At 36.9% G+C, this 26917-nt stretch overlaps 1 protein-coding gene and 1 long non-coding RNA gene across 4 annotated transcripts in view; one reads left to right on the forward strand and one right to left on the reverse strand.

Moving 5' to 3' along the window:
• The window catches only part of SLC4A4 (solute carrier family 4 member 4), a 299108-nt gene extending 288167 nt beyond the window's left edge, over nt 1–10941 (forward strand). For 2 of the 3 annotated variants that reach the window (XM_039251771.1, XM_039251772.1), the window contains 4 exons: nt 2206–2367; nt 6115–6211; nt 8600–8679; nt 9391–10941. In XM_039251771.1, the coding sequence (XP_039107702.1) occupies nt 2206–2367; nt 6115–6211; nt 8600–8643 (303 nt within the window). In that variant the 3' untranslated portion in view covers nt 8644–8679; nt 9391–10941. The remainder of the gene's footprint in view (nt 1–2205; nt 2368–6114; nt 6212–8599; nt 8680–9390) is intronic. The other variant, XM_039251773.1, reaches the window with a different exon arrangement.
• The window catches only part of LOC120244951, a 66651-nt gene that overhangs the window by 8635 nt on the left and 31099 nt on the right, over nt 1–26917 (reverse strand). The gene's annotated exons all lie outside the window — the stretch shown is intronic.

Genomic DNA, 26917 nt, shown 5'->3' on the forward strand with positions numbered 1-26917 from the left:
AAACAAGTTTGGCAGCTTCTGACAGATCATCCAATGACTTAGAAGAAATGGAGTGAGAAGTGCAGTTTTTGAAGTGCTGGCTGGTTTGTGTCATGCTAAGTTTAAGGATAAGTCTGGGCTCTCGATACTTGCCGTGATATGATGAGACACAAGGTAAGATGACTAACATTGCACTTAGAATTACAAGTGAAAGAAGTAACAAAGGAAATGCTAGGTCTATTTTTGGCTTTGACACTAAATTTTATGCTTTACCATAACTTTCCATTTCTTGCAAGAAAATGTACATGTGTACACTTGAAACAAGTCACCAAGCCAGCCTCTCAGTCTGCTTTGTCTCCCCCATGGAATTTTCATACACAGACCATATTTTATTTTTTATAAAAATCCTTGTACTCTTACCCAGGATTATTATTTTATCCTTTTTTAAATGGATATTTATTTATTTTGAATGAGAGAGAGAGAGAGAATGTGCATGGGAGGGGCAGAGAGAGAGGGAAAGAGAGAATCCCAAGCAGGCTCTGCACTGTCAGTGCACAGCCCTATGGCTCGATTCCATGAACCGTGAGATAATGACCTGAGCCAGAATCAAGAGTTGGACACTTAACCAACTGAGCCACCCGGGTGCCCCTAATTTATCTTCTGTGTATTTGTTGTTTGTAATTTTTTTTTTCTCCAAGGGAAAAAAAAGGAAGGAAGCAGAAAAAATGATATAAAAATACTAGTAATATTCTTGATGGTTCCTTATATCCCTTTTTTTTTTATCCTTAAACTCTGTTAGCTTACTGGAAAACACGAGTGTGAGAAATGACTCCCATTTGCCTATTGGTACAATCTACGTATTAGTTTTGCTATAGGCAGGAAAAACAGAGTTAGGCCTGGATAAATTTAAAATGTATCCAGTAAATCACCTATTACTTGCGCTATAAATAATAATAATGAATGTGTCATCTGTATAAAGTATTCTTTATCTTCCCAGAGCTTTTGTTTGATCACAAAACAATATCATAATATCAGTAGGGCAGATGTTGTTAATTTCTCTCAGATGAAAAAATGGACATACAGAGAGCATGATGTGGATGAACCCAAGTGTTTAACTGGAGATGGTCACGACTCTTATATCCTAGTGCATACTAATTTTATTCTTGAGCAAAGACATCTTTAATGTACTTTTATTTTTTTTATTTTTTAATGTACTTTTAGAAGTTACTCTTCAAGGGTAACTCATAGAATCAAAGATATGTATTTTAAGAATACTGATTTTAGAGGTAGACGGCTGGGGGCCCTTTGTATTTTTTTCCTTACCTGGCTTTATGATCTTGGATGATACATTTAATGTCTCTAAGCCTTAGTTTCCTCACTTGCAAGATAGAGATCACAATATCTACTTTTTGAGTTTGTGGTGGGAAGAAATGAGAAAATTCTGCCTAAGAGTTCAGCACAACATCTGTCACACAGTAAGTTTTCAGGTCATGGTAGTGATTGAAGTCTCCCAGTAGATTAAATGGTCTGTGCGTACTCAAATACTGTCTCATTATTAGTACTTTGAAGATGTTTTAGTGTACTGTATGTTGTACAAATTTTCTTGATTTTCAAAAACCTGCATAATGTTTTAATTTTGAATAATTAGAAATCATATGCAGGCTGTTTTTTCCCTTTAAACTCTCAGCCATTTTATTAAAAATCTGACATAGAAGAAAACGGCTTAAAAAATAATCCTTTCATGTTGAAGTTCTTAGTGAATGTGATCATAAATTTCAGTGAACAAAGTGAGTTTTACTTAATAATTTTTTTTTACAATTTTTTAATGTTTATTTTTGAGAGAGAGGGAGTACAAGTGGGAGAAGGGCAGAGAGAGAGAGGGAGACACAGAATCCAAAACAGGCTCTAGGCTCTGAGCTGTCGGCACAGAGCCCAACGCAAGGGCTCGAACCCATAAGCCACAAGATCATGACCTGAGCCGAAATCAGATGTTTAACCAACTGAGCCACCCAGGAACCCCAACTTAATACTTTTATGAGCCAACTTTCCCCATAAAGAAAATGTTTGCGGTCCACTTAATATAAATCTATATAAGCAAGATGAGTTCTATCATATTCTAGCCTTCTACAAGCTAAGTTTCAAATGCCTTTAATAGAGTAGTATCAATACTCACTATGACTTTATGTGACATTGTTTCTTTCATACTTTCTATATTTGTCCTTGCAGATCTTGGCACTTGTAGCTGTCAGAAAAGGCATGGACTACCTCTTCTCCCAACATGACCTCAGCTTCCTCGATGATGTCATTCCAGAAAAGGACAAGAAGAAGAAGGAAGATGAGAAGAAAAAGAAAAAGAAGAAAGGAAGTCTGGACAGTGACAATGATGATGTAAGGCTTTCCAAAACTCCACAGTAAAGCTAAAGAAATAAATGTGAAACATATATGTATGTTATATAAAGTATAATATGTATATATACTTTATGTGAGATATATGGCTGAATTCAGAGAATGTTTACTTGGCCGTGTTACATGCCAGTCTTCCTTTGCCCTTTATTTTCTTTCTTTAGTTTTTTTTTTCTGAAGTCTTTCTGTAGCCATTAATATACTGATAGCAATAAATTGACTTTCCCAAAAAACACCCCACCACATCTAAAGATCTCCAACCTTCCATTTCACAGATAAAAAGAAAATTTGCTTCATAATGCTGTAAAATGTATTTGTTTTGCTAATGATAATCCAGGATTTAAATTTGAGATGATAACTTCGTTTTATGTAATTTTAAGCCTAATGTGGACAAACACCTGTGACCTCACCTCCTGCGATCTATATATCCATTTGAGTAGGCTCTCAGCCAAAGTCCTCCGCTGTTGTACTTCTCCTCACACTGAACTTTGACATGATTTAAGATTATTTCCCTGTTACCCTTCAGTGAAAAGGAAAGGGTCATGGACCCTAGGGTCTTTTTACAGAATTGTAGTTGTCAGTTTTGTATTCCAAATGATCCTCCTACAACTGGGTGATTAAGGTTAGAGAAATAAAATTATTGCCCATTTTTTTTATCTTTAGGAGATCATGTCACGAGTGCTGCAGTAGGGGTCTGTAACCAGTGCTAGGAGAAAGGCTGAGGTTATTTCACACACACATACGCGCACACACACACATTTTTATCCCAGTAGACTGGGATAAAGGATGGCCAAAGTGACATTTTCTATGTGAAGATTTGTTCTGGATTTTACACAGTGGAGTATCCCCATTCTAATTGGATCCCTGGTATATAATTCTAAAGTGGGAGTATGGTTAAGTTTTGCTGTCTACTCTGTACTGGATCTTTTTGATTGATCATGCATACTTGTCCTTACTTGCCGTCACAGCCCCTTAGAGTGTACGCTTTTGTTCTTATATAGGAGAAAATTTAGACTGAGAAACGTTAAGTCATTTTTCTGAGTGCACACAGACATAGTGGCAAAGCCAAAACTCTGGTCCAGGCCTGTCTGGTTATTTCCAGTTGGTCAGGCTGTCTGATTGTTTTTTTTTGTGGAGAATTTAGAAATAGTACAGTGAAGGAAGGCAACAGACAAAATTGGATTTCAAATAAATTGATCCAATAAAAAAAAAGGCTAAATATATGAGGCATATTTAGCTAAAGAGAAAGAGAGTCTGAGGGAGGTTTTGTGACTGTCATCATCCATCTTCAGTGAGAACAGGTGTATAGATTTTCTGTTTCCAGTGATGACAGAGAAGGAGAATGTGTTTAAATTGCAGTATAGATTAGGGTGCAGTGTTAAATAGAATGGTTAAGGGGCGCCTGGGTGGCTTAGTCGGTTGAGTGTCCGACTTTCGCTTAGGTCATGATCTCGCGGTCGTGGGTTCGAGCTCCGCGTCGGGCTCTGTGCTGACTGCCAGCTCGGAGCCTGGAGCCTGTTTCAGTCTGCGACTCCCTCTCTCTCTGACCCTTCCCTGCTCACGCTGTCTCTCTCTCTCTCTCCTAGATATAAATAAAACATTAAAAAAAATTTTTTTAAAAAAAGAATGGTTAAAAACTGTTTACAAATTCAATTGAAATCAAAATTTGAAATTAATTTCTAGACCACTCAAGACAAAAAAAGGGAACACCTGAAATACTGACATAATTAAAGTGGTATTTCATCTTGAATTTTCAAAAGAAGTATGCCATGTTATGTACATTGGCACCAAACTTAAAATTTATTACATATAACTGATATAGGAAATAGTATTATAGAATCCTCATCTCTAATAGCTTTTAAGAAAATAATAAACTATCAACTTTTGGGGATGTTTTAAATTTATGCTGTCTAGTGTCAAAAGTTGGATCAAATGAGCTCCTGAGAAGTTCGTCTAATTCTTGGATTCAATTTTCAACATATCATATTTTATTTAAACAGTGCTATTCTTTTATTAATGATATTTACTATTTCCAGCTCTGTATTTCCAACAGATTTCTTGAAGATAATGTGTGATACTTGTTTCTTGTCTTTTCCTCTGTCTCTTCTTCCCCCAGCCCCCACTAAAAAACAACAAGCTTATGTATTTGTCTTAGTGAACTCAACCAAGCAATTTAGAGTATATGTGTGTAATAAGTTCTGTTTGTTGAGCTTATTATTTGGGGGCTATAGAGCTGGAAGATAGCTCTTCTAGTGTTCACCTGGTAATCATGGGTGCTGGGATCCATGGATATAGAGAGCCACAGGGGGGCATGGGGGTTATAACACTTTTGTCACCAGTAGTGAAAATTATGGCTTGCCAATATTTTGAGCCACTCTGTCATTTTTGGATCTGCCTGGTAGGCTATGTTTAATGGTTGGCTTCCAACCTCTTCATCCATAAATGCTATTATTTGAGGAAATGTTTGAAATACTGTGATTAAAACTTGTCCTTCTTGACATTCTCATAAAGGTACATGCATGTAACATCTTTTTTTTTTTTGGTCAATTTAAACGCAGTATCTTAGTCCCTTAAAATCGTATTATTACCCTCTTTAGATTCACCTTAAAGGAATTTTCAATGTATGTAGTAGTCTGTATGTTAGGGTTTCTTTTTTCTTCATTTTCTTTGATCTCTACTTTTTTTCTTTTCCATCTTTCTGTTAAGGCCATCTCTTTGGTACTTTCAGTTAAGGGATGGATTTGATCTTTTCAGTTTAAACATTAATTTGGATTCAATATAATGAATTCTTTAAAAAAAAGTAAGGTGGTAATACTGTGAAAATCTGTTGTAGTTTTGGCTTAGGTGACCTGTTTTTTGTTTGTTTGTTTTAACATTTATTAATTTTTGAAAGACAGAGCACAAGTGAGGGAGGGACAGAGAGAGGAAGACACAGAATCTGGAGCAGGCTCCAGGCCCTGAGCTGTCAGCACAGAGCCCTACATTGGGCTCAAACCCACAAACCAAAAGATCATGACTTGAGCCAAAGTCAGACACTTAACTGATTGAGCCCCCCAGGTGCCCCATGCTGACCTGGTTTTTTAAACACCCCCATGAATAGCTGCCTGGTACCTTTCTTTTGATTTTTATTTTCTCATGTTTTGCTAAGCTTTCAAATATATTTTGTATAAGCAAATGGAAATGAACCTTTAACTACAAAATAGTTTTGATAGAGTATTAAAGAGGGGGAGGTTTTTTTTCAACTGAACTTACAGGGCTCCTTGATCATGAATGTTTTAATCTTCTATCTGTCTTGGAAGGAGAAATGAGTCCTCATTTTCTTGGACATGAAATCAGAAAGCATAAATGAAACAAGAATTTTAAGACCATATTATAGTTGAGGAAGTTTCCTAGATCTAATGTTTCACATTGAGATTATTTGCTTTATACACACAACAAACCCATAAATGGTTGCTGATTGGGAACCCAGTTTATGGAAGCTTTATACTTGTTTTAATTTATAGCGATCTCTATTTGGTGTGGTTCTAGTTTTAATTAACTCGACCCCATTGACTCAGAAGAGAGGAAAACAAATGTGAGAAAGATTGTGTAGAATTTGAAAAGTTAGCAAGTAAAAATGAGCATATCAAACTCTTTTCTCCTTAGACAATGTAAATGATAATATGATAGATTTGGTCAGTACTGGGAGTATCGTAAAAACTTTCTAAAATCTGTTATAAATTTCTTTCACAGTCTGACTGCCCATACTCAGAAAAAGTTCCAAGTATTAAAATTCCAATGGACATCATGGAACAGCAACCTTTCCTAAGTGATAGCAAACCTTCCGACAGTGAGTAGAGCTAACCTCTTGCATGACTGCTCAAATATGATTTGCAATTACAGAGAAAAATCTTTAGAATTACCGTTTATGTTAATTTCCCCCTCTATTTTCTTCCTGTTTTTCTATTTGAAGATTTACACTTCATTATTATAAAACACTTCATTATTATAATACTCCTTTTTTTTACATTCCTTGAGCTTCACTCTTCTTTCTTTTATCCATAACCTTTTAAGTTTTTGTTTGTTAGTCTTTTCTCTGACCAAAATTCTCACCAGTTTCTTTCAATTGCTAAACTCGTAACCATGTTTTTAACTGATATTTTTTTCTGCTGGTATTTAGAATTGCAGCTTATAGTACTACATCACTGTCTGTTACTGTTTGTCTTCCTTAGGCTTTTTTTAGCCAATGACCAAATGGGCTCCAGAGAGAAATTGCAGTGTGGATCTCTAAATGATCAGCAAATCAATTGTACATATTGAGAATTTGGAATAATTGCTATTTTCAATTTAATTAGCAATCATAAAATATTAATACAACTTTTTAGGTATTACTTATATCGTACATTTTCTTCCTAATTTCTTCATTCCTTTCCTGCTATTTCGAAAACACCTTTTTAAGTGGACTGGTCTTTCTGGGGTAGTAGCCTGGTGACCGAAGTATAATGGTTTCTGACATACCATCTTTTCTTTGGTAATTGAGTTAACAGGCCACTTGAAAAAGGGGAAAACCTCCAAAGTAACATTAGTGAATATCTCAAGCCTTTCCAATATCAAGTAGCAATTGCTTCCAAACTACTTTCACTTTGGGTTCTCATTTGAAGAAAATGTATTCTTTTAGATCCAGAGGCACTTCAAAGACTACTGATCTGTTATGGGAAAAAAGACAGCTGAGACACTTTTATTTCTATTTGACAAAGCCACTTCCACTTCAGTAAGAGGTTACCAAGAAGAGTTGAAATGGATGGCTATTTATGAAGAATAGATATGTTAGTTTTCTATCACTGTTTAACAAATTACCACAACAGTTAGCAGCTTAAAACAACAAATATATATTTTCTTCTATAGTTCCAGATGTTCAGGAATTTAGGAGCAGGTGATGTCAGCGGTTCTGTCTTTAGCAACTCGTGAGACAGCAGACAAGCCTTTGGCTGGGGCTAAGCTTGAAGACAAGGGGCACTGGGATCTGCTTCCAAGTTCATGCACAAGGCCATTGGCAGGAGGCCATTGGCCTTCAGTTCCCTGGCCCATGGGCACTTGCATAGGGATGCCCATAATATAGTTTCCCCCAGAGCCAGTGAGGACAGAGCGGGAAACCAAGGCAGAAGCTGCAGTTTTATAACTGAATCTCAGAAGTGACATGCCATTGCTTCTGCCATGTTCTAAGGGTCACACACAAACCAGCCCTGGTACAACCTGGCAAGAAATGACACAAGGACGTGGCTACGGGGAGGCGGCAGCAATGCTGGGGGACATCTCAGAGGCTGGCTGCCACACTAGGTTTAAAGAACAGTTAAAACAGTCTCAACTTTGATGTCCAGCCTGTAACCTATAACATGTAACTGAGGCTAATTTCGTCTCAGTCCCATCAGCAGGATGTAGTTAGTATTTCTTTTTTGAATTCAAGCTCCTCAAACTATATTCTGGCTTCATTTTTCATGTTATTAATGCGAGAGCATTAATAGCAAAACAAAACCGTGTAAGGGACACAGCACATATGTCTTCCGTTGGCACCATGACCCTCCTAAGTACAGTTTGAAGGCTGCTTCAAAAATAAAAAAAAATTAAAAAGCACCGCCAGCTAGAATTTGGGGCTCATGGAGAAAGTTTTATGGCAAATGGTTCTTTTAGTGCTAGTTGTTACTCATCTCTCAAATATCCATTTGAAGGGTACATGGAAAATTGATACGATACTAGAAATTTACTTAAGCAAAATATCTTTGATCATCCTAACTGAAATCTTCTCTAATGTCATATTTATCTTTTATAATTCATGAAAGAACACAATTGATAGTAGAGGTGCAGGATAATCAAGTTCCTCAAAATCGTCTTCTCTCCCCATGAATAACAGCAGGAAAACTGTGGATTTTGTCCTGGAAATCCAAGGGAAAGACTTAAGACATTAAGTAGATCCTCTAAAAATGACTGGCCTCCTACCCTCTCACCTAAAAGAACAACAGCAGTCCATCCCACTGTATTCACCCAGAGGAAATGAAACTAACAGATTTTTATCTTCATCACATTACTTAGATTCTTAGGTCAATACAGTGTCTATTGAAATTGTCGAAGTTTGCCTTTCTCTTGTAATGCATCGATTTTTATGACAATTTTTATTTTTACTCTAATTTTATATGTTCCCGAAACCTACTGTTTATGATTTAAAAAAAATTTTTTTTTCCAGGAGAAAGATCACCAACATTCCTTGAACGCCACACATCATGCTGATAAAATTCCTTTCCTTCAGTCACTCGGTATGCCAAGGTAAAGGACAACTCGCTATTTCACATTGTTCATCCCACAGACGATCATCCCACAGAAATGCGATCATCCCACAGAAATGCGGCCCGTGGTGGGTTATTGGCAGAATACCTCGTTTCCCGTCCTGTCTACAAGTTATCTTAAATCAATTGCCCAATCCCCACACCTCTCCCCGGCTTTTATGTAGAAAGCACTCTAGGAGACCTACTATATTGCAAAGTAATGGAACTTTCATTATCATTAAGGCTAAGCCCAGGACCCACATTCACTTTTATCGCTTCCGCATCATCTCTGATTGAAGGGATAATTACAGTTTGCTGGCAGCTCTCTAGTAGTTTTCTTCCCTAATCTTAACACGGCTCCAGAGATCTCAGACCCTCCTTGATTTTCCAAACGGAAAAAATCTCTGAATATTTTCTTCATGTAGGTCTGTTCTAAGTTCTCACAATATCACCCACCCGGCCGTCCTCCTTTTTGATTTTTCTGTCGTTTTGAAGTATGAAGGTTTTAAGAAATTTTGCACTTGGGTTTCTTGACTCTTCTGGTACCTTCCTCCCATTTGAGAATATTTGTTTTTAATATAGAAAGAGCAGAAGAGTATTTTAAAGAGAACAAAAGACACATTCAGCTTCCGCACAATGCAGAAATATATTGGACAGGTGATGAGGGAAATCCGATTTACTTACTATTTTCTTTCTTTTCTTTTTTCTCTAGTCCTCCTAGAACTCCAGTAAAAGTTGTGCCTCAAATTAGGATAGAACTTGAGCCTGAAGACAATGATTATTTCTGGAGGAGCAAGGGAACAGAAACTACATTGTAACCTGTTTGTCTGTCTTTACAACGGACAGTTTTTGTTGTTAATGTTCTGGGGTTTTGTCCGGTTGTTTATTTTTTAATTTTTGTTTTGTTTTGGTTTTTGGTCATTGGCCAAATAACATAGTGCTCACTCTGCTTCTCTCTTGCATAGGTAAAATCAAGACCGTACTGCACCGTTCTTTAAAAACATCTGAAGAATCCCCTTTTCACACTTTCAGATGTGTCCTCTGACAACCAAATTCCTCTGTCACTCAAGACACGCACAGACCCTGTCCTTGTCCTTTATTAAGCAGAGGGCAAAAGAATTAAGGATTTTGTAACACCTTTTATTAACATATCGAAGGAACTTACAACTTTAGCTTTGGAGCTGTGCTTACTGGCTTGTCTGTCTGCCTGGTAGAATAAACCTTGACCTCCAGGCAGAGTCCCTTCTTGCTTCTAGAGCTTTCCAGGACTGGAAAAAGTGCCGCAATGCGAACTTGCTCTTGCTTGTAAGCCCTAATCTTAGAGTTATCAAAAGAAGAAAAACTAAAGGTACTTTACTCCCTGTAGAGAAACCGTTGCCATCATTGTAGCAAGTGCTGGAATATCCCTTTTTCCTATGCAACTTTTTTTAACCCTTTAATGAACTTATCTGTTGAGTACATTGAAGAATATTTTTCTTCATAGATTTTGTTGTTTAAATTATGGGGCCTAACCTGCAACTTATTTTTTGTCAATTTTTTAAACTTTTTTTTAATTACTGTAAAGAAAATGAATTTTTTCCTGCAGCAGGAAACCTAGTTTTGAGTAGTTCTACCTCTTATTTGTAGCTGCCAGGCTTTCTGTAAAAATTGTATTGTATATAATGTGATTTTTACACACACATACACACACGGATACACAATCTCTAAGGTAAGCCAGAGGGCTGGATCAGATTAAACACACCATGTTTCTAAGCATCCATTTTTCCCTTTCTTTAAGAGAAATTTACTGTTTTATGAAGAGAATGGGGGAGAAGGGAGAGGCTCCTATGTAATGGGAATAACTGATGTTTTGATAAAAGTAATATCCAGGCATAGATGCTGATTTTATTACCATGTCAATGTCCTATCCAGTATTGTTAGACTTTTTTTTCTCATTTTGAAATACTTGTGTATTTGTGTACATACTCTGTGTGTGGCTGGTGCACATATGTGCACGGTTAGAGAGAGACAGAGTAAAGGTATGCAATGGGTAGTTATCTGGCCCCTTGTGTCAGTTTTCATAAAACCCAAACCACATATGAAAAATCCATCAGAGGTCTAAGAGATTTACCATTATGCAAATGAGGATAATATATTTTATTGCCCAGATACCATCACTGATCCAAGAGCTCATATTTATAGTACAAAATCCATAGGAATATTAATAGACCATTGACACATCTATAGTGTTTATGGGAATGCAGATAGATCTGCAGATATACATATACACACACACACACACACACATATATCTATGTGTATGTGTGTACACACACACACACATTTTAACATTGCTCACACGTGTTTTTTAGAATGGATATATTTCAAAGTACCATACTGAAAATTAGAAAAAGGAAAATTGGGTCTTTAGTAACCAAATTTGGCATGTTATTGAAATGTAATCTTTTTAATAGATCACATTATGTGTTGTGAATGAGCGTTAAAAATAACACTTTAAATATTGAATTCATAATTTTGGATTTATATAACCATATTTGTGATATATCCCAACTAAAACAGGTTGCTGGAGGAGTACCAGAAGCAGGATGAAACCATTTATTTGGTTTCAAAATATGCACATGGTGACTCCCACTCATTCTTGTATTAATTATAATTCTGTCCTCTTAAAACTTTGATTATAAGAATCTTATTATCCTGAATTAGCTGTTACTTTTATAGTATCTGATAATCTTAAAACTTTAACATTTTATACAAATTAGACATAAATGACCTGCAATTTGTTTTCATTGAAATGAAAGCAGCAAATTACATGTTATTTGTTAAAACCTTACATGCCACATTTTGGCATCACGTTTGTATTTAGAGCTATCCTTAAAATGATTATACTACCTAGTTCTTCCTTACTCTAGTGTAAAACTATATAAGAAGCTTTTCCTTTTTCTTTACCAAGGGAAACATCAAACAAGTGTCTAAGAGGCATGCATAATAAGTTCAGTCTAACCTATGATCTTGTTAAATTAAAGACACCTTTATTCACTTTTATAAAGGCCCTAGATGTAATACTTTGTCTTTCTGATCATGAATCAAGTATTTCAGGATCTGTGCCTTTCTCCATCTCTTTCAAAGAACTCCTGAAGCAACTTAACTCAGTATTTCAGCCTTTGAGTAGATCTAAAAGCTATCTGCACATCCACTTCTGATCCATATGCTGTGGTGAAAGGTTGAAATGCACGATGTGAATGCAGAATAGTACCTTCTGTCTGCTAAAAGTAACAGTTAATATCAAGCCCTTGCAATAACTTGGAGCCCAGGGAAACTTTTTAAAAATCATTAGTTTCAGAGGAACAAAAGTAGTTACTAAACAAGCAGCTGAAACCTGAGGTTCATACAGAGCCACCAGATCATCTGCATTTTAACTGAATTTACTCATTGTCTGAGAGCTAACCAGACTTGGGGGTGGGTTGTTTCTGTGTAAACGGGACACACAGAATACAGTACAACGGTACATTTTTCAAAAGTGTCATTCTCCGATGTGAATGCAGAGACATGCAATATTCAGGTTGTTAGGACTCCAAGACTAAGTATGCTCTCCCAGGATGTCAAGCAGAAGTCCTGTGGTGGTACAAACTTACTGTTGAAGAGATCACTAGGTCAAGAGTTGGCCCTATCAAAGGAGCATAAAGGCCTCTGGTTTCGCATTTGAAAGAAAATCTCTTGGAGACACTGTTTTCCCTGATAACGATCACTCTTGTACTGTGTGAGACCAGGACTTGGAATCCTAACTATTTTCTGTGCCATAGGCAGTAGTGATCCTGCCTCTTCCTGTCAAGCAGTGGAGTAGGGGGTGGGAGACGGAGGCTTAAAGATGTGCAAAAACAAAAACAAAACCCTCTCTAATAAGCCCCCACCTCAAGAATGGGGGGTGGGGAGAAGTGATTACCTGCCATCAATCAGTCAGTTTGTGTATGTTTTATGCACACGCACCAACACACACAGAGTAAATCTTTTATCAGCTACATGTTGCTGTATAATACAGAGAACGATTGTCTTCCAAGTTTTTGTTTTTTTTTTTAAACTGTGTTTTAAAGTACTTGAAATGTATTGACTGCTGACTATCCTTTAAAAACAAAATGAAACCATTTGAGTTGTATTACAGAGGTTGACATTGTTCAGGGACGGGACAAAGCTTTCTTCAAGTGTTTTCATACCACTTAATGATTTCAGTGCAGGAACTTGAGATTTTCTTATTTATTCCATGGTATTTCACATCGACTCTTCACGGCATGAGCATAAAGCCCAGTGGCACCAAGTGGCTGAATACAATCAAATGATATTTTATAGCACTTGACTGGCTGAAGGGCCTTGGGCGTTTTCAGAGGATGATTTCATTGAGCTTTGCTGCCGCCTGAAATAAAAAAGTTTTATGATACATGCCAGCCAGTCAAGTTGTGTTTAGCCCAGGAATTTGGATGTGGCCTATTTCTTAGCTCATTTCTCCGTGCTCTATGGGTACATACTAAAATCCTGAATTGTGTTTCCCAGACAGACAATTGCAACTCAGGGCTAAAGTCATCCAGTGAAACTTTTAGAGCCAGAAGTTATCTTTGTCCCAGTCCTACAATGTGAAAAGAGTGAGTAGTTGCCTCTTTTGTAGCCATTTTCATGGCTGGTACATATCTGTACACCTTACTTTTCAGAATCAATACGCACTTTCAGATATTCTTATTTTTATTCTCTTAAGTCTTTATTAACTTTGGAGAAATGATGCATCTTTTTATTTTAAATGAAGTAGATCAACATGGTGGAACAAATGATAAAGAACAGAAAACATTTCAATATATTACTAATAATTTTTTCCAATATAAAACCTAAAATTCCTATAACATTATAGTATTTTACAGTTTTATGAAGCTTTCTATTGTGACTTTTATGGAATTAAGAGATGAAGAAGATGAGATATTTTAGCATTTATATTTTTCAAAATTAAATGTATACTGAAAATAAAGTAACTTTATGCATTTATGAGTGTCAAGTGCTTCTGTTCAACCCTTCAAATAATTATGAAGTGCCTGTTATTTTACTCTTCGGGTGTTACAGGGTAAGAAAGTTGGGTAAGTTAGAGTCCTTGACCTCACACGGGTTCTTATCACTCCAGGCAGGATGATAAAATAAGTGTCCACATTATATAGGATAAGAGATTGTAAGAGTTACCTAATCAAGTATTAATGAAGTAATACACAGGGGTTCAAGGAAAAAAATACGTCCAACTAAGAGCAATGGAATGGTTTTATTGAAAACGTGTTGTATCGCTTCTTGGCCTTTTGGCTAAGATCGGACGAAAACGTTGTGTTGTTATTCTTCTTTTATAAAGTTAGTGAAATATAAAATGCCATTTTTTTGAATCCAGGATGATGTATATAGTCAATTATCAAAGGAAAAAAGCTGCCAAGCCTAAGCACTTATTAAAAAATAATTTCAAATGGGGCGCCTGGGTGGCTTAGTCGGTTAAGCGTCCGACTTTCGCTTAGGTCATGATCTCGCGGTTCGTGGGTTCGAGCCCCGCGTCGGGCTCTGTGCTGACTGCCAGCTCAGAGCCTGGAGTCTGTTCAGTCTGTGACTACTCTGACCCTCCCCTACTCACGCTGCCTCTCTCTCTCTCTCTCTCTCTCTCTCTCTCTCCTAAAAATAAATTTAAAAAAAAACATTAAAAAAAATTTAAAAAAAAAATAATTTCAAATGAACAAATCTTGGAATGGTACTCCTCAGAAGGTACACCTACTTCCTCCTGCTGGGCCTATCCAGGCTTCCCCGTATTATTTACAATTCTCCAGGAAACTTCGGTTTTGCCTGAAGTTATAATCAGAGAGTGGTGGTTGGTGGATTGGGGGAGGGAGCAGCAAACAGAAGGGATGAGAAAGAACCATTGATCACAGTAAAAAAGTACATTAAGAAAAGGTAATGAGACACAGACATTGGCTAAGATAATCTTTCAGTCTAGAAGCTTAAAGTAGAGGCAAGAGCTCTGAGCATCCGGATGATGGTAGTGGTGGTGAAAATGGAGTTTGGGTTTCATCACTGAGCTGGAAGAAGCATCAGAAGCCACCACACTTAAAATAGATAATAATATGGGTAAATCTGATTAGTTCTTCAATGTACCCACAGAGAATTTTAAATATTTTCGTAGGTAACAATAACGGAGTCAAGAAATTAAGATCAAATGGTATGTTATGAAAAACACTAGGTACCTTAGTAACTCTTCATTACGCTCCCTCACGTACCTTAGAACAGGGTAGGAAAGTGCGGAAGCCTCTCAACCACCAAGCCTGGTGTCTCAAGGTCTAGGCTACACAGCCTGAACATAATTTTGGGAGACGAGCTCAAATCCTGCCACAGAATCTATTGCCACTTTTTTATTCAAAATGCTTGAATGTGTTAGGCTTGGTCATCTATGGCTTTCTCAGAACACAGGACATGAGAAATAACAGAAAAAATTACTATAGGAAAAGTGGGTTAGCAGGAATTAATAGCTTCATCCTGGTAGGAAATGAGAATCAGGCTATTTAGTAAAGAGGCAAGGACACCACAACAAATCTTAAAGGTAAATGTATTGATTTTACATGGAAATGATTGAATTGAATAAATATCTTGCCTGTTGAAAATATATACTCCCTATTCTGCCTCCAGGATCTTTTTTTTTTTTTAAGTTTTAATGTTTATTTATTTTTGAGAGAGAGAGAGAGAGAGCATACTAGTGGGGGAGAGGCAGAGAGAGAGGGAGACAAAATTCAAAGGCGGCTCCAGGCTCTGAGCTGTCAGCACAGAGCCCAACATAGGGCTTGAACCTATGAACTGTGAGATCATGACCTAAGCTAAAGTTGGACACTTAACCGACTGAGACACCAAAAAACCACCACCACCCCCTTTTTTTAAATGTAAAACTGATTTCTGTACAAATCAGTGAGCCAAGATTTCTCCTTTTCAAGACTCCATAAAATGATTGTAAAGGAATAAAACAATTATGGGAGGTGGTACATGTGGACCAGAGACACCCACAGATTCTAATGATGAAAGGCATATGCACGTTTGCATGATCAAGTAGTCTGCAGGAAGCTGCAGCTCAGAACATGTGTAGAGGGGGATACAGTTAATGCCATTGATGGATGGCTAGGAGAATCTCAGTAAGTCTCAGACCCCAGGATCAGAGATGGGAATTTGAAGTAGGGCTGGCCGAAACTGTGTATTAACAGGATGTGTATAGATATGTAGAATCCCTTCTCCTACCTTTGCTTGTTAATCAGCCTAATGCCAAGCTCTTCACCTCAGGTTAATAAAAAAAAAAAAAAAAAAAAAAATCATAGTTCTTCTCTAAGATAATTGAACAGATTGCCTTGAGAAAAAGTGGGAATGTCTATTATAAAATAAATTCCTCTTCTGACTGAAACAAGGCCTGAGAGTCAACAAAACTCACCCATAGGCAAAAAGTTCCTTGTCAAATATTTTTTCTCATTCTAAAATGTGAAGATACATATGTGAAGAATCACAAATCATTTGAAGAAATCCTTTAAGCGTTACTGAGAAAGACAAAAGGTTAATAGCAAAGATTAATCCTATAAAAAATATTTCAAAGACGAAAGAAAACTTTTTTGAAAAGTCATTGTAATTTACTTTATACTTGAAGCTTAGAAAAACACTACCTATGCAAAATTTGAATGGGATCATTTTAAAGAGAATAAAGAATAAAAGAGAACACTTGAAAATTTAAAATACCATTCCAAATTTTTTACAAATTAAAGAATAGTTGGAAGATAAAGTTTATAAACTATCCCAAAATAGAGAATCCAAAAGAAAAGAGAAAATATGTAGGATAAGACAGAAGGTATCAGTCTATAAAATAAATATTCTCAGAAATGAGGGTAGATACACATCTTCATATATAAATCTGAATGGTCAGAACAACAAATAATTATATACACATAACATTGTGTAATTTCAGGTAACCAGGAAAAAAATTTTCAAAACACAAAAATAAGAATATCTTAAAATTGTCCAGAAAATGAGGCCACATACAAAGAAATCAAAATCATGACAATGGCAATTCTTTCAACAGCAAAATTAAATGCTAGAAGATATAGTGCAATGTTGTGAAACTTCTGAAGGAAAATGATTTTAAACCTACAATTCTAGATGCAACTAACATATTAATAAAGTATAAGATAGAATAAAGTATTTAGAAACCTTCAATTTCTAGTTTATCTTCCCACTCACCTGTTCTTAGGATATTACTCAAGAATATACATATGAGTGATTCAAGTGAGACTGAGACAGAGACAGAATAAAGGTCATAAAAAGCAATCAACTTTGTTGAACAGTAAAGTCCTAGAATAATAGGTGTACCTCAGGCCTGGAGAGCAACCAATCAAAACTAAAGTAGAAGGACAGAGATTTTGGGAAAGGACATAGAAAATGTCCTCCATGAAATGGCTAAAGTTATGGAAACCTGGAAAACTTGGGTATAAGATGAAGGCATTGAAAAAAGGGGGGAGGGCAATTAAACAGACACATGAAACGATGCTCAGCATCCCTCCTTATCAGGGAAATACAAATCAAAACCACACTGAGATACTACCTCGCCAGTCAGAGTGGCTAAAATGAGAAAATCAGAGAACTCTAAATGCTGACGAGAATGTGGAGAAACGGGCACCCTCCTACACTGTTGGTGGGAATGTAAACTGGTGCAGCCTCTCTGGAAAACTGTGTGGAGGTTCCTCAGAAAGTTAACAGTAGAACTCCCCTATGACCCAGCAATAGCACTGCTAGGAACTTACCCAAGGGATACAGGAGTGCTGATGCACAGGAGCACATGTACCCCAATGTTCATAGCAGCACTCTCAACGATAGCCAAAACATGGAAAGAGCCTAAGTGTCCATCAACAGACGAATGGATCAAGAAGATGTGGTTTATCTATACAATGGAATACTACTTGGCAATGAGAAAGAATGAAATCTGGCCATTTGTAGCAACATGGATGGAGCTTGAGGGTGTTATGCTGAGTGAAATAAGTCAGGCAGAGAAGGACAGCTACCATATGTTTGCACGTATAGGAGGATTAGGAGGAACTTAACTGAGGACCGTGGGGGAGAGGAAGGGGGGAAAATAGTTGGGGAGAGGGAGGGAGGCAAACATGAGGGACTCTTGAATGCTGAGAAACTGCGGACTGAGGGGTGTGGGGGGGAGGGGGGATGATGGGCATGGATGGGCACTTGTGGGGATGAGCACTGGGTGTTACATGGAAACTAACTTGACAATAAACTATTTGTAAAAAAAAAGAAAAGAAAAGAAAAAAGAAGAAAGGGCAATTAGAAAATTCTGGACAAAATCAAAGTTTCATGAGAAAGTCATGGTCCAAATATGAAGAAGTCAATCCAAATTGGAAGAGAAGGTAGCGAACTTCAAGGAAAAGAATGTGCTTGATTCCAAGGAGTAAGGATCTGGAAGATATTAGGGATATGATGAAGCCATCGGTTTATTTTTTCAAAGAGGAAGCAAAAATACTCAGAAACTCCAGAAAAAAAATTTTTTTTAATTCTGTATGAACAGTAAATACTCCAAATACAGAGTAGACTCATGTTTTCAGCTATTGATGGAGCACATATAAGGAAAGAGAATTTACTTGAAATTGACATTCTCCTTTGCATGACTCAGGTATAATTAATTATACTGGGTTTTTAATTATACCATTCTACTTGGGTCTACTAGAATATTAATATAGCCATAATGTTAACAAAGAATATTAACATTGTCATAATAATGGAAATAAATTTATTGATTTCAACATTCAAAAAATGTTAGGGAACCAGATGCAAATGAGATTACTTCTGTCAATGTAAAAGGCAGTTGACAGAAGGTTGAAAGTAGGCGTGAGAAAGAAAAGATGGAGAAAAATGCAAGGACACCATGTGGCCTTGTGTTTGGACAAATGAATGTGTATGAACAAACTAATAACTTTTAATTTGGGCTTAAATAGTCTGGGGTTAGGCAGCTTCTGAATATTGTTCATTGTGAAGACACTGTCTGGGCTAGCATCTCTGTAATTCTCTTGGTTGTTTTATTCATATTGAAAGAGAGCTGTTACATTTTTCAGAAATATCCAAACAGAAGAAACAGGTAGATACACAAAGAGTTTTTCTCTTATCTAGACTTTGCCTTTATATTTGGGAAAGGAAGCTCTGTTTTCCAAAGAAGCAGTCTTCTCCTATGTCTAGTTGGGTAGATTGGAATCACCCACCCACATTTAGATCAATCACTGTCTAAAGGGAATTTGATTAGCATCTTCGGGGTGTTAGGCTAGGGTTGGGATCTATCCTTCCTGAGCTCAAGGTATCTCAATCTAGTACCTGAAAAAAATTGGAGGTGGTGTGATGGGGTGAGGGGAGAGAGAAATGGTGGATTAAAGGTAAAGTAGCACAGTAATATGTTTGTTTTGAAAATAAAACATTCTCCAGAATTAAGAATGCTCATGTCTTCTTTTACCCCATTTAACCTGATCTTGTATGTCAGATTGACCTGGTAAAAACTTAGCTCAGTCAGGATTATTTCAAACAGTAAGGTTCAGTGATAGAATTGTCAAGGGGTGCATCAGTTGAGTATTAGCAGGTATAGAGCTTCGATTATGAATTAGGCTTCTTTTGTTTTTTTTTGTTTTTTTTTGTTTTTTTTACAAATAGTTTATTGTCAAATTAGTTTCTACATGAATTAGGCTTCTTAACTGGCAGACACAGGTTGCTGACATTGTTACTTGACACAATTCAAGTAACTGTGAATTAGTGGATTAGTGACTACATATAAACTGTTGTTAAAGGATCAGCTATTTGAAGGGTAAGACTGTGATAGATGATATGCTTAGAAAGTGCTGAGTCTGTTTTTGATGTCACGATATACATATCCTCCTACTAAATACGTAGTTTAAAACAAAATGTATCTTTTTATATAATGCTTCTAGAATACTGTGAGAGCTGACATCCAAGATATGAATACAAGTTAGGTTTAACATTTCAGTATCTTAATTATTTATTATCTAAGATGGGAAGCTTGAGTATTCCATTAACAAGCTGCAAAATGATGCTGTTGTGTTACTTATGAATCTTTGTGAAGGCTAACTCTGGTAGGCTGCCTTTTCTTTGAGTGCAGTGCTTAAGAAATCAAACAGATATTTCAAAGACCTGAAACAGCTGAGTGTGTGGGTGATTTCTATGGAAGGATTCAGTTGTTCAGTATCAAGGCTTTGGAGTTAGCTTTGAATTCCAGCCTTGCAAAACCTTCTGAGTCTCAGTTTCCCATCTGTACAGAGGTAGTAACAATATAGTATTTTTTCTCTTAAAGAGGTTGTAATGAGAAATGCATGTAAGATATTTTAGTACAGCACCTGTCAAGAATCATACCCCTCTCATTCATATTTCAGCAATTCAATAATTTAAATTATGCAATAATTTAAATAAAGCCTGAGATAAATTGTAGATACATGATCGCTAAAAAGCTGCTTCCAAGCAAATTAATACTTTTCTTAAAATTTTCATGGAGAACTTCCAAACTACTTGAGAATTAACCACTTTCAAACATTCAAAGCACTTTTAGACTAAGTGTCCGCATATAAACAATTAATAGACTAATTATAAAGCTCCCCCATCTATTGTTACAGTATATTCCTTGAAAGCCTCCACTGGAGAATTATTTAACAATCCCTTATGTAGTCTCACTATGTGGTAGGCAAATAGATACTTTACAAATATTAATCTATCCTCATAACAACCCAATGAGAAAGGTGCCATTATCTTTCCATGTTATAGTCAAAGAAACCAAGGGATAGGAGGTTAAGTAACTTGTCCGTAGTAACTGACATGCTGCAGGGCACTTGTCAGCACTTCTTCAGGGCCCATGCTGTCATTGTAGGTGTTCTGGTGCTGACAGTCACAGGTGAGTCTTCCTCAGAAATTTGCTTAGGCCACAGCAAGCTGCTGTACCCACAGTTATTCACCACCCTCAAAAGCAACCCACATCCAGTGCCCCTTACCTCAATGCAGAACATCTCTGAAAAACCATCCTAGCTCCTGAGCAACCATGAGGGGATCAGCTGCAGCCTGTCTTGCAACTATGACTACTCCAACTTATCCTTCCTCTCAGTCATGTTCTCCTCACTCCCTGTGAGTGTTGATCCTGAGAGCACCAACCAGTAAGTCCCTTGCATGGACATCTCTGCCTCCGAGCCCGTTTCCCAGGGGGCCGACCTAAGACAGACATATATCTAATAAGTGGTAGAGCTGACTGGAACCATCTGGCTCCAGAATCTCTTCCCTTAACCACTAAGCTCTGCTATTACATTATAACAATTCATGCTAATAATATGCTTTGTAAAGTAAAAGTTCTCACTTAAGAAATATCCCGTAAAACAGATTTTTTTTAGTAATCCATTTTTCTTTCCCATTCACCCAGACGGGCAAGGTTGTTGATGCTGTTCCTTTTCCAGATAAATATTTTGAGATCTTTTAGCTCTGATACACCCTAGATCCCATTACAACGGCAAGCCGATGGGCTCAACAGAGGGCTCTCTGACTAAGATGATAAATATATACCTTTAGAAGCCAATAAATGGGAACTAGCTCTAAGTTGAGGCTTCCACAGAGCCTCTTAGGCACTCAAGACTTTTGAGTCTCTGTGTCACCATGAGAGTAAATTCTGTCTTCTGGATTGAAACAAGCACAGACAATATGCTGATGGTTCTTCTAATTTCTTACAGTAGGTTTTCCATCTCTCATGCAGTTCCCTAGGAATACTACTTCTTGATCCCAAGCCCAAGTGGAAACCTGTTGAGCTAAGCTTCCACGAGTCTCTTCCCCACTTCAATGATGTCGTAAGATTACAAGAAAGCAAGCCTGACTCCCCCAACCCTACATGTTAGCACTTATTCTTGTAGCACAGCAGGGTGGCTCATGTTCTCAACTAACAGCTGAAGCACTCTCTGGTGGGGTGGGTGCTACGGGGCTCAAGTACATCTTTAGAAGGTCAATATGTTCAGAAAAGCTCTAAAAGGGGAAGAAAAGCACTATCACTTAATGTGGGAAAAATTATGTTGAGGAACAAAGGCTTCAAAAACTCATAGGCTTATAACAACAAAGATTTGTTTCTGACTCTTGTGATAGGTCCATGAAAGGTTGACTGAAGGCTGTTCCATGTCATCTTTGCTTCATGATCCAGGTTGATGGAGTTCCCCCATGGATAGAACTGAATTCATGGCAGAGTGAAAGTAGAGCACAAGAGAACTATGGATAACTTCTGCTCATATTTCATTGTTTCAAGCAAGTCACATGCACATGACCAAGCCTGAGGTCAACAGGGAGACTTATATAATCCTTTCTCAGAGAAAGACAAGTGAAGAATAGTATGAAACATAATTTAGCACAGTCCCCAATTTTATTCATAATTATTTGTTTCCCTCCCTTCTGCATACAAAATACACTCATTTCCCTCCCAGAGGAGAAAAATACAAAATTTCAGGAATAGCATCAAGATTAAAGTAAACCATTTGAGGATTGTCTTTTCCACATCAGGTCTGAGTGTGGTTTCTCTTCATTAAGAGACCCACACATCCACATGTCAATGTTAGAAGACAGAGAGCATTAATTGTGGCAAATATTCCCTTTCAGGAAGAGAAATCACAAGAAACATGAAGCAATTCTGAAAACACATTGGGTAAGTGTTTCAGGACTGCCTCCTACTCCCCTGCCCCCTGAGAATAAGGAACACTCCTTGATGAGACCCTTCTTCTGTTCCCAGAGAATAGGCTCTCAGTGTGTTAACCTCTGTAGCTCTTGGCTTGACTCTCTGGAAAGTTTCTCTTTCTCCCGTATTCTTCTTGGCCACAGTTGAACCTCTTGGTTGGAACGTTGGAGGATATGTTCTCCTTGGAAGGAGGTAAGCCACTTTCTCAGCCTATTTCCACTACATGGACTACTGGGGGTCCCAAGGGTCATTTTTAGTCAAGATCACTCACAATGATATTTAGTCCCAACTAGTACAATATTCTGGGAAATGGGCTTTTTTATTTATTTGATTCCATCCAGTTTCATGTGCCTATAGCTTCATCCTCAGTTCTTCTCAAGACATACCTCTTTCTCTAAACTTAATTACAAGTGACTTGAGCTTATCAAGTTCCTTGGAAGAGGGTGTCAGTTCATGCCCTTAATCTCTTATCCATGAGCTATTTTATCTAACTAAAAGGACACTATCTTAAGTAATTCAAAATTTATAACAAGGAATGTAATGGCCATATATTTGTTTTCATCCTTGAAATGAGGTGAGTTTTATTTGCCCTTGTGTAGGTCAAATGACTCTCAGTTTCATCTTTGATGTTTAAGGAAGAGAAACAAATGCATTTTCAATTCTATTCCCTTTCATCTATGATTGCAAATTGACTTTTTATTTTTCTTAATCTGTCTTGTAATATATGAGTAAGGCGTGCCACTAATTTTATTTGCAACATCTATACCTAAATCCAAAGATCACTCAGTATATTGACTATCTCCCAAGTTAACACAAGCAACAGTTTTACCAAATGTTTTGCCACTGCATAAATACGGATTGTCCTCTTTCCAGACTCCATTAATGAAGCTTCTTTATTGCCCATTGGCTGGCTCCTGAGCCAATGTCACATAGCTTTTTGTTAGAGTAGCACTACACTTTTTGATACCAATTTCTTCATAAACTAGTGTAGGCTAAATAATACTATGCTAATAAAAAACTTAAAAATCTCAGTGGGTTTTAACATCAAAGATTAATTTGTCAGGCTACTTACCAATATGGTCCTCCACCAGATCATCTTCATTCCAGAACCTAGGTTGATGGAGCAGCCTCTGTCTACACACTGCCAGTCTTTTGGCAGAGGGAACAGAGAACATGGAAGACACAGAAGCCCTAAGAGCTTCTGCTCACAGGTGGCCTGAATTTCTTCCAATTACTTCTCATTGGCCAAAGCCAATGACCGGATGTGGTAAAGTATAATCCTCCCAGATGGAGGAGGAAACACAACTCTATAAATCTATAAAATCTATAAATCAATAAAGCCTAACACAACTCTAACTTCATCAGCTCGATAATAGGAAATTAGAGAGAGACACGTTTTATCCATCCTATAAACATATGCTGTAAAATTCCCTTGCTTTGGCTAACCAGTGGCACTAATATAATCTATGGGGTCAGAAACTATGACTTGATAAGGTGGTTCTTTTTGAAGATTGTTGGCAAAGGCACAATTTTGCTTATTTCCAATGGAATATTTTTACCAAGCACAATTCCAATGTCTTATGTAAGGTAACATACATATGATTTATTTCTTTACTTCTATAACTTCTCTTTACAGCTGAAGCATACAGTACACCAAATTTAAGTATTCAGCTCAATGAAAACTTACATTTGTATTTACCTGTATAACCACCATTTGGATCAAGATGTAGGATATTTTCAGAATTCCAAGAGGTACTCTTGTGAGTTTTCTCAGTCACTACTTATCCCATCTCCTGTAAGTAACCACTAATCTGACTTTTATCATCTTTGATCACCTTAGTTTTGTCTATTCTTTTTTTAAAAATTTTTTAAATATTTTTAATGTTTCTAAAATCTATTTCTGAGAGAGAGAGACAGCGTGAGCAGGGGAGGGTCAGAGAGAGACGGAGACACAGAATATGAAACAGACTCCAGGCTCTGAGCTAGCTGTCAGCACAGAGCCTGACGTGGGGCTCGAACCCATGAACCATGAGATCATGACCTGAGCCAAAGTCGGACGCTTAACCGACTGAGCCACCCAGGCACCCCTTGAATTTCATACAATGTATAGTCTTTTCTGTTTGGCTTCTTTGCCTGAACATAGTATCTGTGAAAGCCATCCATGGTGAGGTGTGCATCAGTAATTTGCTTTTTAGTGCTGTGTAGTATTCCAGTATATGGACTATTTCCAGTTTGAAGCTATTATGAATAAAGCCACTATGACCATCCTTATATGTGGTTAGGAGTAATGTAGACTCTTAGGTATAGACCTAAGAATGAAATTGCTAAGAAATTTCCCCCAAGTCTATGGCTCACCTTTTCATCTTATTAATAGTATTTTTTAAAGAATAAACGCCTTAAACTTTGATGCCAATTGGCTGATATTTTTCTTTTAGATTTTGTGCTTTTTGTGTTGTGTATAAGAGATCTTTACCAAACCCAAGGTCACTCAGATTTCAGAAGTTTTATAATGTTAGCTGTTACTTTTAGTTCTATGGCCTATTTCAAGATAAATTGTGTATATAATATGAGGTAACAGTCAAGGTTCATTATTTTGCATATGGGTATCCAATTGTTCCAGCACCATTTGGCAAATAACTATTCTTCCTTCATGAAATTGCTTTGTGTCTTTGCTAGAAATCAATTGACAATATGTGTAGGCATATTTCTAGACTCTCTATTCTGTTCCACTGATCAGTTTGTCATTCTTGACACAAATAGTATCTATCTGGATTACTTTCACTTTATAATAAGTCTTAGAGTCAGGTAGGTTAACTCTTCCAACTCTATTTCAAACCTGTTTGGGCTATTCTTAATCTTTTGAATATCACATACATTTTAGAATAAGCATGTCGATTTCTAAAAAAAAAAAATTAAAAATTATGCTGTGCTGAAACTATAGCTCTGACAGGAATTTGATTCCTAGTTATATATCCAAGAAAAATATACACTTATGTGTATAAGGACACATGTACAGACTCGCCCGTATTAGTATTACTTATAACCATCCCCAACTGCTATTATAATAATCCCAAACAAAACAAACATTCATTAATATTAAAATAAATATATTCTATACAGAAAAGGAAATGAACAAACTACACTTACATTCTTCAGTGTATCAATCAGGATGCCCCAGAGAAATAGGATCAATAAGATGGAGAGAGAGAGGGAGTGGGATTTATTATAGGAATTGGCTCACATGATTATGGAGGCTGACAAGTTAGGAGACCCGCAGGGTAAGTTGACAAAATGGAGATCCAGTAGAGTCAGTGGTATAGTTCCAGTCCAAGTTCAAAGACCTGAGGACCACAACAGCTAATAGTATAGTTCCAGGCTGAATGCCAGCAGGCCCAAAACTTAGGAAGAGCCAATGTTTCAGAGAGAGTCCACAGTCAGGGGAAAAACCAAACAATAATGAAATCTTAGCTCAAAGGCAGGCAGGAAGGAGTTTTGTTTGTTTGTTTTGTTTTGTTTTGTTTTTGTTTTTGTTTTTTCCATTCAGACCTTCAACTAATTGGATGAAGCCCATCAACACTAGGAATGGCAATCTGCTTTACTAACTACCAATTCAAATGTTAATCTTATCCAGAAACACCCTGAATAATGTTTGAGCAAAGGTCTGGGCACTCTGTGGACCAGTTAGGTCAACATATAAAATTAACCATCAAAATCAACATAAATCAATCTCTCAAATAGTATGTTGAAAGAAGAAATCAAGTTATAAATAATATACTAGTGTTAACTCTGTGTCTGTAAATTTTTTAAAAGCAAAGCAAACGATATTTTCCGGGATATGTATATAGTCTACATAATAGTAAAAGAAGCCTAAGAATTGGAATTATGGTTACTTCTAAAAGTAAGGGAAGGGGATATCTATCAGTGGTTCCCTTCTATAGTACTGGCAATTTCATAACCTTGGTGGTAGCTACAAAATGTTATTTTTATAATTATTTTTTATCTTAACCTTGGTAGCAGCTACAGAATGTTAATTTATTTTATAATTATATAATTGTTCCTCATATATGCATAAAAATTACATATATATTTATGTATATGTAAATTTTACATATACATATTTTATGTATATTTACATATACATAAATACATATATAAATATGTTATACACATTATGTATGATACCTTTCACAGTAACAACAAAAAAAAGGGAAAGAAGCAGTTTCTACAAGTTACTTGTGGTGTTGTCTTGTGAGATTCATTGTAAGGGAGGCTGACCACCCCCCCCCCCCCCCCCCCCCCCCCCCCCCCCCCCCCCCCCCCCCGCAACTGTCACTACTCTTCGGGTCTCTCTTTCAATTGTGCTCTCAGAGACCATAAAGGATGGGGATAGGAGGTCTTAAAATTTCATTTAGAACCTTTCATTTAATTCTCTTGTTTTCAGTCTGACACTCCCTCAACTAAGCCT

The sequence above is a fragment of the Hyaena hyaena genome, unplaced genomic scaffold (assembly GCF_003009895.1).
Source record: "Hyaena hyaena isolate Hyena2069 unplaced genomic scaffold, ASM300989v1 scaffold_395, whole genome shotgun sequence".
Lineage (NCBI taxonomy): Eukaryota > Metazoa > Chordata > Mammalia > Carnivora > Hyaenidae > Hyaena > Hyaena hyaena.